The sequence below is a fragment of the Salvelinus namaycush genome, chromosome 28 (assembly GCF_016432855.1).
Source record: "Salvelinus namaycush isolate Seneca chromosome 28, SaNama_1.0, whole genome shotgun sequence".
Lineage (NCBI taxonomy): Eukaryota > Metazoa > Chordata > Actinopteri > Salmoniformes > Salmonidae > Salvelinus > Salvelinus namaycush.
In genome coordinates this window covers 3,725,946-3,743,263 of record NC_052334.1, presented here as the reverse complement: position 1 = coordinate 3,743,263, position 17,318 = coordinate 3,725,946, and the positions used below count along the sequence as shown (strand labels likewise).

The following is a 17,318-nucleotide window of genomic DNA, read 5'->3' as shown; positions in this document are numbered from 1 at the left end:
AGGGCTATATAAAATAAACTTGATTGATTGATTGATTGATTGACACCATAGATATGATGTTTATTCATGCGTGACACCATAGATATGTTGTTTATTCATGCGTGACACCATAGATATGTTGTTTATTCATGCGTGACACCATAGATATGATGTTTATTCATGCGTGACACCATAGATATGATGTTTATTCATGCGTGACACTATAGATATGATGTTTTTTCATGCGTGACACCATAGATATGTTGTTTATTCATGCGTGACACCATAGATATGTTGTTTATTCATGCGTGACACCATAGATATGATGTTTATTCATGCGTGACACCATAGATATGATGTTTATTCATGCGTGACACCATAGATATGATGTTTATTCATGCGTGACACCATATATATGTTGTTTATTCATGCGTGACACCATAGATATGTTGTTTATTCATGCGTGACACCATAGATATGTTGTTTATTCATGCGTGACACCATAGATATGATGTTTATTCATGCGTGACACCATAGATATGTTGTTTATTCATGCGTGACACCATAGATATGTTGTTTATTCATGCGTGACACCATAGATATGTTGTTTATTCATGCGTGACACCATAGATATGATGTTTATTCATGCGTGACACCATAGATATGTTGTTTATTCATGCGTGACACCATAGATATGTTGTTTATTCATGCGTGACACCATAGATATGATGTTTATTCATGCGTGACACCATAGATATGTTGTTTATTCATGCGTGACACCATAGATATGATGTTTATTCATGCGTGACACCATAGATATGTTGTTTATTCATGCGTGACACCATAGATATGTTGTTTATTCATGCGTGACACTATAGATATGTTGTTTATTCATGCGTGACACCATAGATATGTTGTTTATTCATGCGTGACACCATAGATATGTTGTTTATTCATGCGTGACACCATAGATATGTTGTTTATTCATGCGTGACACCATAGATATGTTGTTTATTCATGCGTGACACCATAGATATGTTGTTTATTGCCTGAGAGGCCGGTTGTGTATTGTAATGGCTTTGAGGGATTTTTGTGGGCATTATTGCTTTGGTAAAACAGATTCGCCAACACTTTCTAAAAATAAATGTCATGATGATAAAATATCTTGCTGTAACACAACATGTACCAATAACCATTAGCCCAGTAACTAGCACCACACTAGAGTTGCACACTAGGGTATTGAGGTTATTTTTTTGATGTACACATACAAATGATGGTAACACTTTATTTGAAGTGTTGTTCATGAATTTCAAATGAATTTTTTATCTACATATTGTTATACCTGTTAATCGTGTTGCTCATTCATCTTTTCCATTGTGAGTTTATGTGTAAATATTCTAAATTTACAAACTGTTAAGTAGTGTACTACATAACAATGCTCTACTGTACAGAACAGTAGGTAACTATCATATCAAATTCTGGACAAATTAGGGTTAGTAACGATCTCTATCTATTCAGGTTGGGTTTTTTTGTCAATAGGAATTTCTTTATCTTCATATTCTGTGTTTTGTACTCATTATGTTTCATCAGCATTTTCAGAGAAACAGGCTTCCTTCTTCACGACATGCCAAAACTCAAGACAGCTAAATCACGTCAAACTCATTCCACCGAGGGCCAAGTGTCTCTGAGTTTTTTGTCTCCTCCCTTGTACTTGCTTGATGAAATAAGGTCATTAATTGGTAAATAACTCCCTTCACCTTGTTGTCTAGGTCTTAATTGAATGGAAAAAACCATAACCCACAGACACTAGGCCCTCCATGGAATGAGTTTGACACGCGCCTGGGCTATATAGCTAGGATGAAGTTTTCTTTTGTATGGTTTTGGACATTGTGATGTTAGCCTGTGCCCAGCCCCAGCATGCAGAGGAAATGTTCATTCATAAAACACATTTCGCTATATGACAAGGTCGTAGCCGAGGCTACGTGTGAAAACGTCCAGGTGTAACTGCAACACAGTAAGTGTATCTTTTGTATTTGACAAATTAGTTCTTGCTTATATGAGTGTTAAATCCCAAATGTTTCCAAAACTGTAGGCCTATTGCAAGTGAGGCTTATTTGCATTTAAACAGAGGGATGGGATTAAACAGAGTGTCAGGATTCTATTCACGAGGGAGCCAGCTGTGATTAGTAGGCCTACCAGCTGAGAACCCCGCTGGCTATGACCTGGGTATAGAGCCCACTTGGGTTCTTGAGAGCTACATTAAACCTGAAACTGATATTTCTGGTGAAAGGCTGACAATATATGGCAATTATGGCATCAGGCAAGTTGAGCCTGCTCTGCTGTTGCTCCATTAGGCAGCTGATTTTTTAAAACTGAACAAAACCAAGTGCTAATAATTCCAGTAGCCTAACAATGGAGCTACACTGGGGTTTCATTAAAGCAGTCAATGTATTTTTTTTTCATTTTGTTTTCTCATAAGTCTTCCTGTTATTAATTGAATGTCCTTATTTCAACTATCTTCCTCAAAGATTGCTCAAGGCCTCCACCTTTTGTTGTGGTAAGTCCTCCCTGAATGGGATCTTATTCAAATTAGACACTTGTTTACATGGAAGGGCCATACATCATATATCTGCATTGTTCAGATATCTGTACAAAGATGATAAGTTGTACAAAGATGTGCAAAGAGGCAATTTGTTTTATGTCTAAAGAACTATTTTTTTTTTTTTTAGTTCTCTTTATTTTTTTTGAGGAACAACTTTGTGCTGAAATCAGCAGGTGGGTCCAGTACTTTCTTGTGCAGTGCATGGTGTAAGAAATTGAGCCTCTCTGACTTATCATTTGTAAACATGTATTTTTCATGACCGTTTCCTACAGCTCACAACTGGAGCAACACTTGTTGTTTGGCAATTCCTCTGAATCCCTTTGCAATTTTAACATCTCTGAATATGCCTGTTCCTCAGTTAGCTTTTTAAATTCATCAGGGAATGTTGTCGGTAGCAACGGACACAATTCTCTCCTCGTATTTGTTGTTTCTCATGATGATGTCACAGTTGTCTCATTTTGTTCACTACCCTGCGTTATTTTCTTTGAGACACATCGTGTCTCTCAGCGGACAACTTAGCGATGCTGCTGAAATACCAATTGGCAAGCAAAAAGACGTACTCAACAGAGATGTGGAAGCTGCTGTTTTGTATATGGTTCTTCTGGAGTGCTCCAGCATGGTATGTTTAATCCCAGAATTAGAACAAAATATTGGCAATGTGTCGACTTTGTCAATGGGAACTGTTTCTACCTTTCCAGAAGCCCAACATCAGCAGTCCAGCTATGCCACATGTCCTTGATGCCATCGGAGAGCTCAAAATCAACAACTTCATTAATGCACAGAGCTGAACGACTCTGGTTTCGTTGACAAGTGGTTCCAGAAGAAGCTCCAACCATTCTTCGAATCTCCATCCAGGAATTTCCATTCCTGTCTCAGATCCAAGAACTTCAGTTGTCAGACCTACCCAATTGTGTATGTAATGCCATGATACCCAGTGCCATCTTCAATGCAATGGGTGATATGCTTACAATTGAATAAGAAGTCAAGGTAACATAGGCTCTGTTCTCTGTTTCCGCATTGACGCTCTAAGCAGCCAATCAGCCTCCACGGACAGAGAACAACGGAGTGATATTCACTCATTTCATCCATTCCTTTAGAGAAATGACTCATTAGGTAATAAATGATTCTGGAAAGCACAACCACACTTCTCTGGGCCAATCCACTCAAGTCATCTGCTTACGGGGATTTAAAGTATTTAGTTTCAGATCCCATCTGTCTCAAACACCAGTGGAATCACTGACTGGCTCCTGAGGAACTTTGGCATCTTTTCTGTTATTGCAGAACTGCACGAGTTACAAGTCCTCAATCCCGGCTTCTCCAGCGTAAGTGGCCTAAGTGTTTGTCTGGATGGTTATCCCCTCAATAACATTGCTGTGCCACTCACTGACATGCGCCACTTTATTTCTCTTCTCAGTTTTATTTGTAGAAGGAATCATTGTCGCTGCTTACCTTAACCAAAAGGACACAGTTGACATTGAAATCTGGAACATTGAATGACACGTATGACCTGAACCTTCTGTTTTGAGCAGCTGGAGAAAGGAGAGTCTTTCAAAAAAATATTAATGAGTTTCTGACGCAACTGAACGCAAAGGAAGAGCTAATGCATTTTGGTGGGGGAGGGTGACTGCATGCTTTCAACTTGACAAATAGCAATCCCCTGTGTCTCCCCGTGTCTTCCTTTCTGGAAAGTGAAAGACACCAAATGAGCAACCTATCAATCTTGTACTTTAATTTATCAATGGCAAAGCACGATGGAATGCCATGATGAGTTGTGCAGTGCTGATGACCTCTGGTCATGTGTTTTAACAGATTCCTGACATCCATTCAGTCATTAAAAATGTGATGAATTTGGACGTTTACCATCAGCCTTCAATTCCCACAGTTCGAAATCCTGGATTGCATGTTTGAAGATATGCTACTTTTGGTATGGTATGTATTCATTTGTAGATGTCCATCACCCATTTCGTATGACATGTTACGAATTGCAATTGCAAAGAGTAGAGAAACAAAGTGGTGTCATGGTCTACAATTTTTTTTTTTATTTAACTAGGCAAGTCAGTTAAGGACAATTTCTTATTTACAATGACGGCCTACCCCAGCCAAGCCCTAACGACGCTGGGCTAATTGTGCGCCGCCCTATGGGATTCCCAATCATGGCCGGTTGTGATACAGCCCGGAATCGAACCAGGGTCTGTAGAGACGCTGCTAGCACTGAGATGCAGTGCCTTATACCACTGTGCCACTCAGGAGCCTAATCACAGACTACAAAGGGAAGACCAGGCGTGTCTCAGACAACATCTTGCTCCCGGACAAGCTAAACACCGTCGCTCGCTTTGAGGATAACACAGTGCCACCGACGCAGCCCGCTCCCAAGCACTGTGTGCTTTCATTCACCGTGGCCGACGTGAGTAAGACATTTTAGCGTTCATCCACCCGCACCAACCACCATACTTTCGTTTTTTGCCTGTTATTAAGTAACTTTCTGTTTTATGTAACCACACCAAATGTAACATACTACTTTGAGTTCAATATTTTACATCTAGTCCAGGTTGTGTGAGTAACTTCCTATTAAAATTAGCCATGGATTATTGCAAATGTCAAGTATATATTTTTTTTAACCCATTTACAGTGTAAGAGGAATGCACAGAGCCTTCCCATAAAACTTCTGTGTAGAAGACAAGGAATCGCAGGAGTCCTGCTGAAATACCTGGTGATATCTGTTCACATTGTCTGTCTTCTGTTGTAGCGGACAGTTGACATGTTGCTTCCTTGTCTAAAGAAATCCATGTATGCTACTCCATATTTGAAAAATCTAAATCGCCATGCATGTCTTTTAGTTTGCCAGCAGGAAATCTGCAATGATGCTGACTAGATTGTAATCAACCTGGGTCCATAATCCAAATACACAACATATTCTGATCTCAAAGACGTAAACATCTGAGGTAAAACAATTGTTTCCTACTCTTTTTTTTGTGAAAGTGCACCATTGGAATCTTGTAATTTGATGCTGTTTACGTGGAGATTTGGCTGGATGAGGCAGAATGTATTTGTGTTCTGTCTTCTTCTCCCCAGGTGGCAGTTCTCCCTCTCACCAAACCAGAAAGCTGAGCTGATACTGGACCCCACGAACCTGTCAAATGCAACTCTTGCGAATGTATTTCCTATGCGTTCTTGGGTCTTCAGATGTATGGGAGATTGGTCCATTTTTCCCAATCATTTGCAGATGGTTTCTGCAAAGGTTTGGATTTTGATTATTGGTATTGGTATTGAAATTGGTTTATTTGGACACTTCTAAACAACATTGTCATCTTGGTAAACCAGGAGTGGTCCTAAGCTATTGCCATCTATGTAATAGATTGTGAATTACTCCAAATAGCTAAGGCAAGTCTCCAGCCACTCGTTTGACCTACTGTTTATTTGTAAAAAATTATAGCAATGCATTTTGTCTAATGCCGCTTAAATATAATTGTTTATCTAATTTTATAGAGAAGCTGGACGGCTATTGAGCCAGGACTGAGACACCCTCTAAAACCTAACACTGACGACACTCATCCCCAAATTTCAGACACTAGATAGTAGTGTTCCAGGTCTCTCTCCCATTATTCCTCCCAAGCATGCATCTCAGTCATCCCAAGGAATATCAGCTGTGACTCCACTGATTTCATTGCAATTTTTACTACTCCCGAGATTTTAATCTTGCATGGAGAATGCAGGATGTTGACTGGATTTTTGGACTAATCTAAATTTGACCCAGCTGATTGCAAAGCCTACTCATCCAAACTTAAAGGACCCTACAAAATCAACTTTGATTGCCCTAGTATTTACAAATACTCCAGAGTAATATGCTGGGAGTGGAGTATTTGCTTTGGATATTAGTGACCAGTGACCATGGTCCCAAATCAGATTATTATCTTAATACACTATCTGAATGTACAGGGTGCTACATTTTGGAAAGCTGTTACATCAATGAAGAGTTGTCTCCTCTTCTCTCCCCCAATAAATTCATTTAGATTCTGGCTTAATTACTGACAATTGATATCATGAATGCATTAAATCACAATTTTATCTCTGCGGGCTACATATTTGAATGCATTTCAAAGACAGCTCTTAAAAAGAGTAGTTTGGATGTTGATGGTGAAAATCTATTGAATGATACTGAAAATGCTGGTCAGGAGTTTTTGGAAATTCACTGATAAAGTAGTCCTGGATGCTTTGCTAACATAACACCAAAACAAATCCACAGGGGCTGATCATTTGGAGCCTGGTCTGTTTAAGTGTGCAGCTCTGTTTATTGCTGGCTCAGTAGCTCACATTTTTTATTTAACATTGTTATCAAGAAGTATTCGAAAAGCATGGAAATCCGGATATGTGCTGCCCTCCATAAGGGTGGGAATACAAATGATCTTGACAACTATCGCCCCATTTTAAGACTACCTTGTTCACAGAGCTAAGATTCTTGAATCCTTGGTTAAGGTACAACTTTGTTCCTTTTTATCTGATAATTGTATTTTCAATATAAGCCAATCAGGGTTTAAGCATGGGCGTAGTACTACCACAGCAATCACGCTAGTTGTCAATGATCTTGGATGCTAAAAAGAACTGTGCTGCCTTGTTCATTGACCTGTCAAAGGCGTTCTACACGGTTGATCATTCTGTTTTGCTGAAAAAGTTATCAAGAATATGCCTGGGATATACAGCCTGTTTTTGATTTCAGAATTATCTTAGCAACAGAAATCAGGCCATCTTGACAGATGGGGTTGAATCTGAATTTCTTGATATTCAAAAAGGTGTTCCTCAGGGTTCTATTTTGGGTCCATTATTGTTCACCTTGTATATTAATGACATAGCAAACACTGTTAATACTTGTAATATTCATCTATATGCAGATGACAGTTTAGTATTCCTGTGCCACCCCAGTGCAGCAGGCTATTCGTGAACTTCAGCATGAAATCACTTACAGATCACTTACAGTATGAAATCACTTACAGAAATCACTTACAGTATTTAACACTTAAATTAGTGTTAAATACAAGTCAAACCAAGCTCATGCTGCTATCTAGGTCACGAAATGTTGACCCTGAGGACCTGCATATTTGCGCTACAAATCGAGGCCAAATTGAGCTTGTTTCTCAATATAAGTACCTGGGTGTCTGGATTGATGACAAGTTGTCCTTCATTACGCATATAGAGAATCTGACTAATAAGCTAAGATCAATGTTTTTTTATCGAAATAAATCCTGCCTCAGTATTGAAAATGGCTGAATGATTGTTCAAACAACGCTTCTCCCTGTATTAGATTTTGGTGATATTGTTACCGTACACGCGGCAACGTCTGTTTTAAAACCCTTGGACACAGTCTACCATTCCGCAATACATTTTATCACAGGGGGCAATTTTAGGACGAATCTTTGTCTTGTGTAAAAATCCGGGATGGACCTCTCTGTCTGTAAGAAGAGCTGCATTCTCTTTTAATTATTTACAAAGCAATCTGACAGAAACTCCCTTCATATGTAACTTCATTAATTAAGTGAAGAATCATAAGTTACCAAACCCGTTCACAGGAGTGGATAACATTAGAGATACCTTCAGTCTCCACAGATTTGGGAATATCTGAGTTTTTTGTCTTTATTTATCTGAGAAAACGATTTATTTTTTTGCCCCTAATTTGTGGAACAATCTGCAGAGTTCACTGCAGTTAGTTGTGCTGATGCCACTCAGGCACTTTACATTATCGATTGAGAACCTCTATGTAGTTTAATATTAATGGTTTTATTAAATATGTTTATTTTGTATGCTGAATTCTATTGTTTTATACAAAAACACGTGTGTGTATTTATTATTCTGTTTTAATTGTAATGTATACAGGGCTCTCTTGTACAATGGATTTTTAATCTCAATGTGACTCCCTGTTTAAATAAAAATAGTGCAATGTGAGTTTCAGCTCTGTTTGCAGGGACTAATGATTATTTAATATGATTTGGCATATACAGTTGTCAGAAGTTTAAGTACACTTAAGTACACTGAAGTCATTAACTTGTTTTTCAACCACTCCACAAATTTCTTGTTAACAAACTATAGTTTTGGCAAGTCGGTTAGGACATCTACTTTGTGCATGACACAAGTAATTTTTCCATTAATTGTTTACAGACAGATTATTTCACTTATAATTCACTGTATCACAATTCCAGTGGGTCAAAAGTTTACGTACACTAAGTTGACTGTGCCTTTAAACAGCTTGGAAAAGTCCAGAAAATGATGTCATGGCTTCAGAAGCTTCTGATAGGCTGATTGACATCATTTGAGTCAATTGTAGGTCTACCTGTGGATGCATTTCAAGGCCTACCTTCAAACTCAGTGCCTCTTTGCTTGACATCATTGGAAAATCAAAAGAAATCAGCCAAGACCTCAAGAAAAAAAATTGTACACCTCCACAAGTTGGGTTCATCCTTGGGAGCAATTTCCAAACGCCTGAAGGTACGTTCATCTGTACAATTAATAGGACGCAAGTATAAACACCAGGGGACCACGCAGCGGTCATATCGCTCAGGAAGGAGACAAGTTCTGTCTCCTAGAGATTAATGTACTTTGATGTGAAAAGTGCACATCAATCCCAGAACAACAGCAAATGACTTTGGGAACATGCTGGAGGAGACCGGTACAAAAGTATCTATATCCACAGTAAAACGAGTCCTAGATCGACATAACCTGAAAGGCCGCTCAGCAAGGAAAAAGCCACTGCTCCAAATCCGCCATAAAAAAGCCAGACTACGGTTTGCAACTGCACATGGGGACAAAGATTGTACTTTTTGGAGAAATGTCTTCTGGTCTGATGAAACAGAAATAGAACTGTTTGTCCATAATGACCATTTGTTATGTTTGGAGGAAATAGGGGGGCTTGCAAGCCGAAGAACACCATCCCAACTGTGAGGGGGTGGCAGCATCATGTTGTGGGGGTGCTTTGCTGCAGGAGGAACTGGTGCACTTCACAAAATAGATGGCATCATGAGGCAGGAAAATTATGAGGATATATTGAAGCAACATCTGAAGACATCGGTCAGGAAGTTAAAGCTTGGTCGCAAATGAGTCTTCCAAATGGACAATGACTCCAAGCATACTTCCAAAGTTGTGGCAAAATGGCTTAAGGACAACAAAGTCAAGGTATTGGAGTGGCCATCACAAAGCTCTGACCTCAATCCTATAGAAAATGAGTGGGCAGAACTGAAAAAGCGTGTGCGAGCAAGGAGGCCTAAAAACCTGATTCAGTTACACCAGCTCTGTCAGGAGGAATGGGCCAAAATTCACCCAACTTATTGTGGGAAGCTTTTGGAATGCTACCTGAAATGTTTGACCCAAGGTAAAGAATTTAAAGGCAATGCTACCAAATAATAATTGAGTGTATTTAAACTTCTGACACACCGGGAATGTGATGAAAGAAATAAAAGCTGAAATAAATCATTCTCTCAACTATTATTCTGACATTTCACATTCTTAAAATAAAGTGGTGATCCTAACTGACCTAAAACAGGGAATTTTTACAAGGATTAAATGTCAGGAATTGTGAAACTGAGTTTAAATATATTTGGCTAAGGTGTATGTAAACTTCCGACTTCAACTGTAACTGCCAAATGCTGTATATTCTAGATGTCTATTCTACACAATGGATGTTAGTATGTGGGTTGTCTTTTAATAAAACGGTTTTGTCACACAGCATCAAGGGTAATGTGGTCCATCAACTGTCACTGAAGCAGTCCAAGCAAGCCTTCATGTTCACCTTGGATTATTTGACAGGCCAATCCATTGAAGTTAGGTAACACAATAAGTCCTCAATCTCAAAATACTATGTCTGTGGGTGCTATCTATTTGTTTCAGTGTGTGTATGTGTTTCCTGGCCTTATTGTTACACTTATTTAAAAAAAAAAATGCAATTAGCTTTCGGCTGCACTAAAGTCAATTTGAAGCAGACACAGAGGTGGCAGCAATTTTAACAACTCCTGAGCACAGTTTTAACTAATACAGAAATACAAAATGACTCTGTGCTTTATCAAAATACATATAGATTTACTCAAAACCCCAAAGTCTATTTTATTCTAGTTTTTTGTTAAAACATTTTTTGACAGACGCTAACTAGCTAGCATAACATTTTTAAAAGGCCCAGTGCAGTCAAAAAACGTGGTTTCCTGCGTTTTATATGCATTTCCACACCGAGGTTGGAATAATACTGCAAAAATGTGTAAGAGCTGTTTGAAAAGACTGCTAGAAATGTCAGCCTGTTTTGGTGGGATGGAGTTTTGGCCTGCCTGGTGACATCATAGGCGGTAAATTGGATAATAGACCAATAAGAAAGAGTTCCAAACCTGCCAATAACAGCTAGTTAGTCCAGATAGTCATAGCAAAATTCTTGCTTGATAATTGCTTTTGCTAAGAAGCTATTTTTGTTTGTTTTCAATTAAAATGGTAAAAGAAACTGTCAGGTATTTAGCTAATTGTTACCCAGAAATGATATTGAGATAAAATTGGGCCTTTTTAAGTTTTTACCCCCAAGACATAAGACTCCTGAACAGATAATCAAATGGCTACCCGGACTATTTGCATTGTGTGCCCCCCCCCCCCCCCCCCCAACCCTTTTTTTTTTACTCTGCTGCTGGGCCGACCAACCAGTGCTCCCGCACATTGGCTATCTGCATTGTGTCCCACCCACCACCCGCCAATGCCTCTTTTACGCTACTGCTACTCTCTGTTCATCATATAGTCACTTTAACCATATCTACATGTACATACTACCTCAATCAGCCTGACTAACCGGTGTCTGTATGTAGCCTCGCTACTTTTATAGCCTCGCTACTGTATACAGCCTGTCTTTTTACTGTTGTTTTATTTCTTTACCTACCTATTGTTCACCTAATACCTTTTTTTGCACTATTGGTTAGAGCCTGTAAGTAAGCTTTTCACTGTAAGGTCTACACCTGCTGTATTCAGCGCACGTGACAAATAAACGTTGATTTGATAAACATATTTACCCCATTTTACCGCAGACAAATAACCCCAAAAAACTGCTGCACAGTATTAAACCCTCACGTATTGGTATTATACATGTGACGACATTTCCTATTAATATTGGAACGTTTACTTACCTGTGCCGTGGCAGAGTTCACATAGGCCTACCTGTGTACAGTACATCAGGAAAATCTGAGTGTAGCTGCTAGCTAGGCAGCTCTGGTACATTCTTGACCTTGGTTGATGTCATAGAACTGATGTCATAAGAGGCCCAACTCCAGAATGGATTTGTGGAATGGAACAATCATCTGAGACCAGTTCTTTTGGTGCTTCCAAGACAACTGGGAACTCTTTAAAAAAAAAAAAAAAAAAATGCCATATTGGAATTCCGAGTTGGATGAAAGATCAAAACATTTAGCAATTATGACACACCTTCCATATTCCCTTTGCATGCAGATAGGAGGGGCGCGTTCAGCAACACACAATGTTTTAAATATGTGTAGAACACGCTCATCTCTGACATGTAGAATAAGGAATCACATTGGTTCTTTTCATGGCATTTCCGTCTGCAACGTTTGGCTTCTGAACGTGACCCAGATGTTGCATGTAGTATTTAACTTGTTGCTTCCCTATAACCACCATTAACAGAGTAACATCGCCATCTATTGGACTGATGGAATAACTAAAGCTATAAATAACGAATAGGTAGATTGTCAACAGATTTGGTCCCGTTCCGCCCAAGTATTCTCCTGTGTGTAACTATGGTGACAGGGAATGGCTTGGAAGCAACTTTGAACATTTCCAGGTCTATGCTTCATATGTGGACTTTGTGACCCTGAAGAGTGATTTCAATGGAGTAAGTCACAAGCTATTGTCAGTGTTAACATTTTTTTTATTAGAGTTCTGAGTCTAAAGCTATTTTCGATTTTACATTAAATGAGCTAAGCATCAGCTGTTTCTTAATTGAAGTGGTAAAATAACCTAAAATCTGCTGTGAGGTCCTTTAAGAAGGCTGTAACTTCAGACACCTCTTTTTTTAAATAGTTTTTCATTTCCAGGTTGAAGCAGCAATTCTCCTCACTCCTATGTAGCTGGCTCAGCTCGCAAAAATTCCCTCCCAACTTAAAGGGGCACATGGCAGCCATCGGTCCGGCTAACTTTGGACTGTTCTTTGATATGCACTGACCTGCTATTCAGGTACATATCTTTCTACTCGCATTTCAGTATTTACATTTCTGATTTTGAATTGTATTTCTACAATCCTGAAATTGTTTTGACAGATATTACTTAAAGTAATGTTTACTGTATTTGATTTAGTATTGCTAATTTTTATATCCAAATGTGCTCACAATTCAGCATGTTGCTGCCAATTGTACAATGGTCTGGCTCTGTCTCTCTCTCTCTCTCAAGCAAGCCTTTGCCTTTTGAAACTAGGCCAATAAGCTCGTTATTTTTGCATTAAGATCTCCTGGTTTTTTTCTCTGGAAACTCAGAATGTCATTACACTGACTGGAGAAACACTCAGAATGTCATTACACTGACTGGAGAAACACTCAGAATGTCATTACACTGACTGGAGAAACACTCAGAATGTCATTACACTGACTGGAGTAACACTCAGAATGTCATTACACTGACTGGAGTAACACTCAGAATGTCATTACACTGACTGGAGTAACACTCAGAATGTCATTACACTGACTGGAGTAACACTCAGAATGTCATTACACTGACTGGAGAAACACTCAGAATGTCATTACACTGACTGGAGTAAAACTCAGAATGTCATTACACTAACTGGAGTAACACTCAGAATGTCATTACACTGACTGGAGTAACACTCAGAATGTCATTACACTGACTGGAGAAACACTCAGAATGTCATTACACTGACTGGAGTAACACTCAGAATGTCATTACACTGACTGGAGTAACACTCAGAATGTCATTACACTGACTGGAGTAACACTCAGAATGTCATTACACTGACTGGAGTAACACTCAGAATGTCATTACACTGACTGGAGTAACACTCAGAATGTCATTACACTGACTGGAGTAACACTCAGAATGTCATTACACTGACTGGAGTAACACTCAGAATGTCATTACACTGACTGGAGTAACACTCAGAATGTCATTACACTGACTGGAGAAACACTCAGAATGTCATTACACTGACTGGAGTAACACTCAGAATGTCATTACACTGACTGGAGTAACACTCAGAATGTCATTACACTGACTGGAGTAACACTCAGAATGTCATTACACTGACTGGAGTAACACTCAGAATGTCATTACACTGACTGGAGTAAAACTCAGAATGTCATTACACTGACTGGAGTAACACTCAGAATGTCATTACACTGACTGGAGTAACACTCAGAATGTCATTACACTGACTGGAGTAACACTCAGAATGTCATTACACTGACTGGAGTAACACTCAGAATGTCATTACACTGACTGGAGTAACACTCAGAATGTCATTACACTGCTCTCTACACTGACTGGAGTAACACTCAGAATGTCATTACACTGACTGGAGTAACACTCAGAATGTCATTACACTGACTGGAGAAACACTCAGAATCTAACTGCTCTCTACACTGACTTGAGAAACACTCAGAATCTAACTGCTCTCTACACTGACTTGAGAAACAACCCATTGGGCACAGACGTTAGTTCAATGTCTAGTTTTCATCTGGAAAATAACAACAACAAAAAATGCACCATGTTATTTAGGTTAAAATTCCCTTCTGCTGATGACTTTTTGCAAATCCAATCAGTTTTCCATGTTTGTTCAATGTCTTCCCATTGCCTTTTTTGCATTGAAATAACATGGAAACAACATTATTTAACCAGTTTTTGCGCAGTGGGACCGAGGGAAATATACAGCAATACTCTGCTCTTCCTGATTGGTATGGATTGGAGTCTGAAACTGTTCTTCTGTCTGCTTCTAGGGACCTACAGTAATTCAGGTGTTTGTTTAACACCGGGCCATAGTGATTAAAAAAAATGCATTTGACCAGTCCTTTTGTATTACAGAGCCAACATCACTGCAATGCTATGGAAACGGAAGCTTCCACTCGTTTTTGAGAACCACGTTCCTTGGCTTCAGATTCCCCGACCTGTCAATGCTTTTCACTCGAAGGTCAGACACACGCCAAACCTGAAGTAATGAGGACTTCTTAATCTTCTTCTTTGCATCCAATAGTAGAACACAGCCAATCAGCATTCAGGGCTCGAACCACCCAGTCTAGAACAGTGGATTTAGTCCAACTTCAAGTGGCTTTAGTGATCGATCGGTAATCAGTAATTCTCCTGGCGTTGCAGCTCCTGAATTCCATAACCTCCTCGGCGCAGAGTCACATCCTCAGTCAACCTGACGTGGTTGGCAACGGTTCCAACACGTGTACTGTCTTCAACAACTACGGCGAGACCCCTGTCTTCCTAGAAACAGGATGCAGCTATTCTACATCCTGAATTGTATTCTTGTTTTTGAATGTACTTGGTTTGAGTATTTGACACATTTTCTTCTGTGTTGTGGTCAGCCCAATTTTGAAATGAAAATGAAAAGTGTTGAGAACATGGGGCATATTCACCCCAACCCATCCCGTTTCTCTCCTCAGGAGGATGTCCCTGATGCTGTGAAGCAGCTGACCTTTCCCTGTGTCTGGTCTTTAGCCCTTAACAGCGGTGATAGGTCAGAGGTGATCGCCTGGTTTAACCTCACCAGGAGCCTCGTCAGAGATCATCTGAAGTACAAACCCCCCCCCCCCCCCCCCCCCTTTTTGTTAATTGACTGAGAGAATCCTGAATCCATTCATCTTTTTCTTTCCACGTTAGATTATATAAAACGTAATACTCTTGACACCACGCATAGCCTTTGTTTCCGATCACATCGTCTGAGTTTTGCTTCAGTCTCAGTCCTTGAAGTCGATTTCAGTTAAAACAGCTGAATTTGGACACAGTGATGTGTACGTCACCATTAAGACTTGACCTACTTTTTTTTGTCACAAAGGTTTGACATTGGCTAAACACTCCACTAAGCACACAACCATATTCCTGTGGATATGATTATCTCCTGTAAATCCTCCACTGAGATGATTCATCCGGATGTGTTTATCCATTGCAGGTTGTTGACTAACATTTATTTGGGAATGATGACAGCATGTTATGGTACTGTATGATGTAAGTGCACATTGACAGATGCTTGTTCTTCTGTTTCTCTGTAAGGCTTTGGACCTAAGTGCCAAAGACCCAGAGCTGAACTTCACTGACATGTTTCTGAACTACGTCAGTGTGTTACCTCTCTCGCTGGAGAACCTCAACTCCCCTTGGAACAACCTGTTTAGATGTTCCGTCCCCAATATGGTGGACTTTAAGTGGTTCTGGACCGGTTCAGACGGACATTTTGGTGTACAAAGCGCCCTGTGAACGCCGTCATGTCTTATAGTCTCACAAAGCCCATCTGTCTGCTCTCTCCTCCAACTCTCTCAGCAGCGCAGACTTCAAATGAGTACACCTCAGCAATTTATAACTATTTTTTTTTTACCAGAAAGTTGAGCTCCAGACCTTTCTAAAATTATGCAACGTCATTGTTCATGGCCATTTCATGAAAAATAATTATGTTTGGTTATGTCTATTTAGGTGTAAATATAAATGTTGACCTATTATACATGAAACAGGAATCGTACACTAGAAGTGTACATAAGACAGTGTATGAATAACTGGGTTATTGGGTTAGAAGAATATATTTTTGGAGAACCAGCTCTTTAATAACAACAAAGCGATACTAACGTCACCTCCTAACATCACACAGCCACACACTGTCACGCCCTGATCTGTTTCACCTGTCCTTGTGATTGTCTCCAAGTGTTGCCCATCTTCCCCATTATCCCCTGTGTATTTATACCTGTGTTCTCTGTTTGTCCGTTGCCAGTTCGGCTTGTTTGTCAAGTCAACCAGCGTTTTTGTTCTCAGAAACTGCTTGTACCAGTCTCGCCTTTTTTCTCGCCCTCCTGGTTTTGATTCTTGCCTGTCCTGATTCTGAGCCCGCCTGCCTGACCACTCTGCCTGCCTGCCGACCTGTAACTTTGCCCCAACTCTGGATTGTTGACCTCTGCCTACCCTGACCCTGTTGCCTGCCTGCCATCCGGTACCGTTGCCCCACCTCTGGTTTACTGCCTGCCTGCCTGCCATCCGGTACCGTTGCCCCACCTCTGGTTTACTGCCTGCCTTGACCTGTCTATTGCCTGCCCCTGTTGGAATATTTAAACCATTGTCAAATTGACGTGTCTGCATCTGGGTCTTAACTTGATTCCTGATACACACACACACACACACACACTGAATGCCCACGTTCAACCGTCTGCGGTGAGTATCATTTTATAGTGGTAGCATCGGTAGCTGTAGTAGTGCTAAGATAAGGATGACAGTAGTACAGTATACCGTTCATTGAGAAAGTATTCACACCCCTTTTGACTTTTTAAACATGTCTTTACACATGGGGATTAAAATGGATTGAACTTAGATTTTTTGTTTGTTACTGGCCTATAATGTCAGTGGAATTAGGCTTTTTGAAATCTTTACAAATATATTAAAAATTAAAAGCTGAAATGTCTTGAGTGAAGTTTTCAACTCCTTTGTTATGGCAAACCTGAATATGTTCAGGAGTAAAAATGTGTTGCATGGACAAATTTTGTGTGCAATAATAGTGTTGAACATGATTTTTGAA

The 17,318-nt window shown here is 39.7% G+C and overlaps 1 protein-coding gene across 1 annotated transcript in view; it reads left to right on the top strand.

The window, feature by feature from the left end:
- Window positions 1-16,018, top strand: part of LOC120022991 (thyroid peroxidase-like) — a 66,935-nt gene extending 50,917 nt beyond the window's left edge. The window contains exons 10-12 of the mRNA XM_038966942.1: window positions 3,863-3,903; window positions 15,211-15,324; window positions 15,818-16,018. Of these exons, the coding sequence (XP_038822870.1) occupies window positions 3,863-3,903; window positions 15,211-15,324; window positions 15,818-16,018 (356 nt within the window). The remainder of the gene's footprint in view (window positions 1-3,862; window positions 3,904-15,210; window positions 15,325-15,817) is intronic.
- Window positions 16,019-17,318: the final 1,300 nt, after the last annotated feature.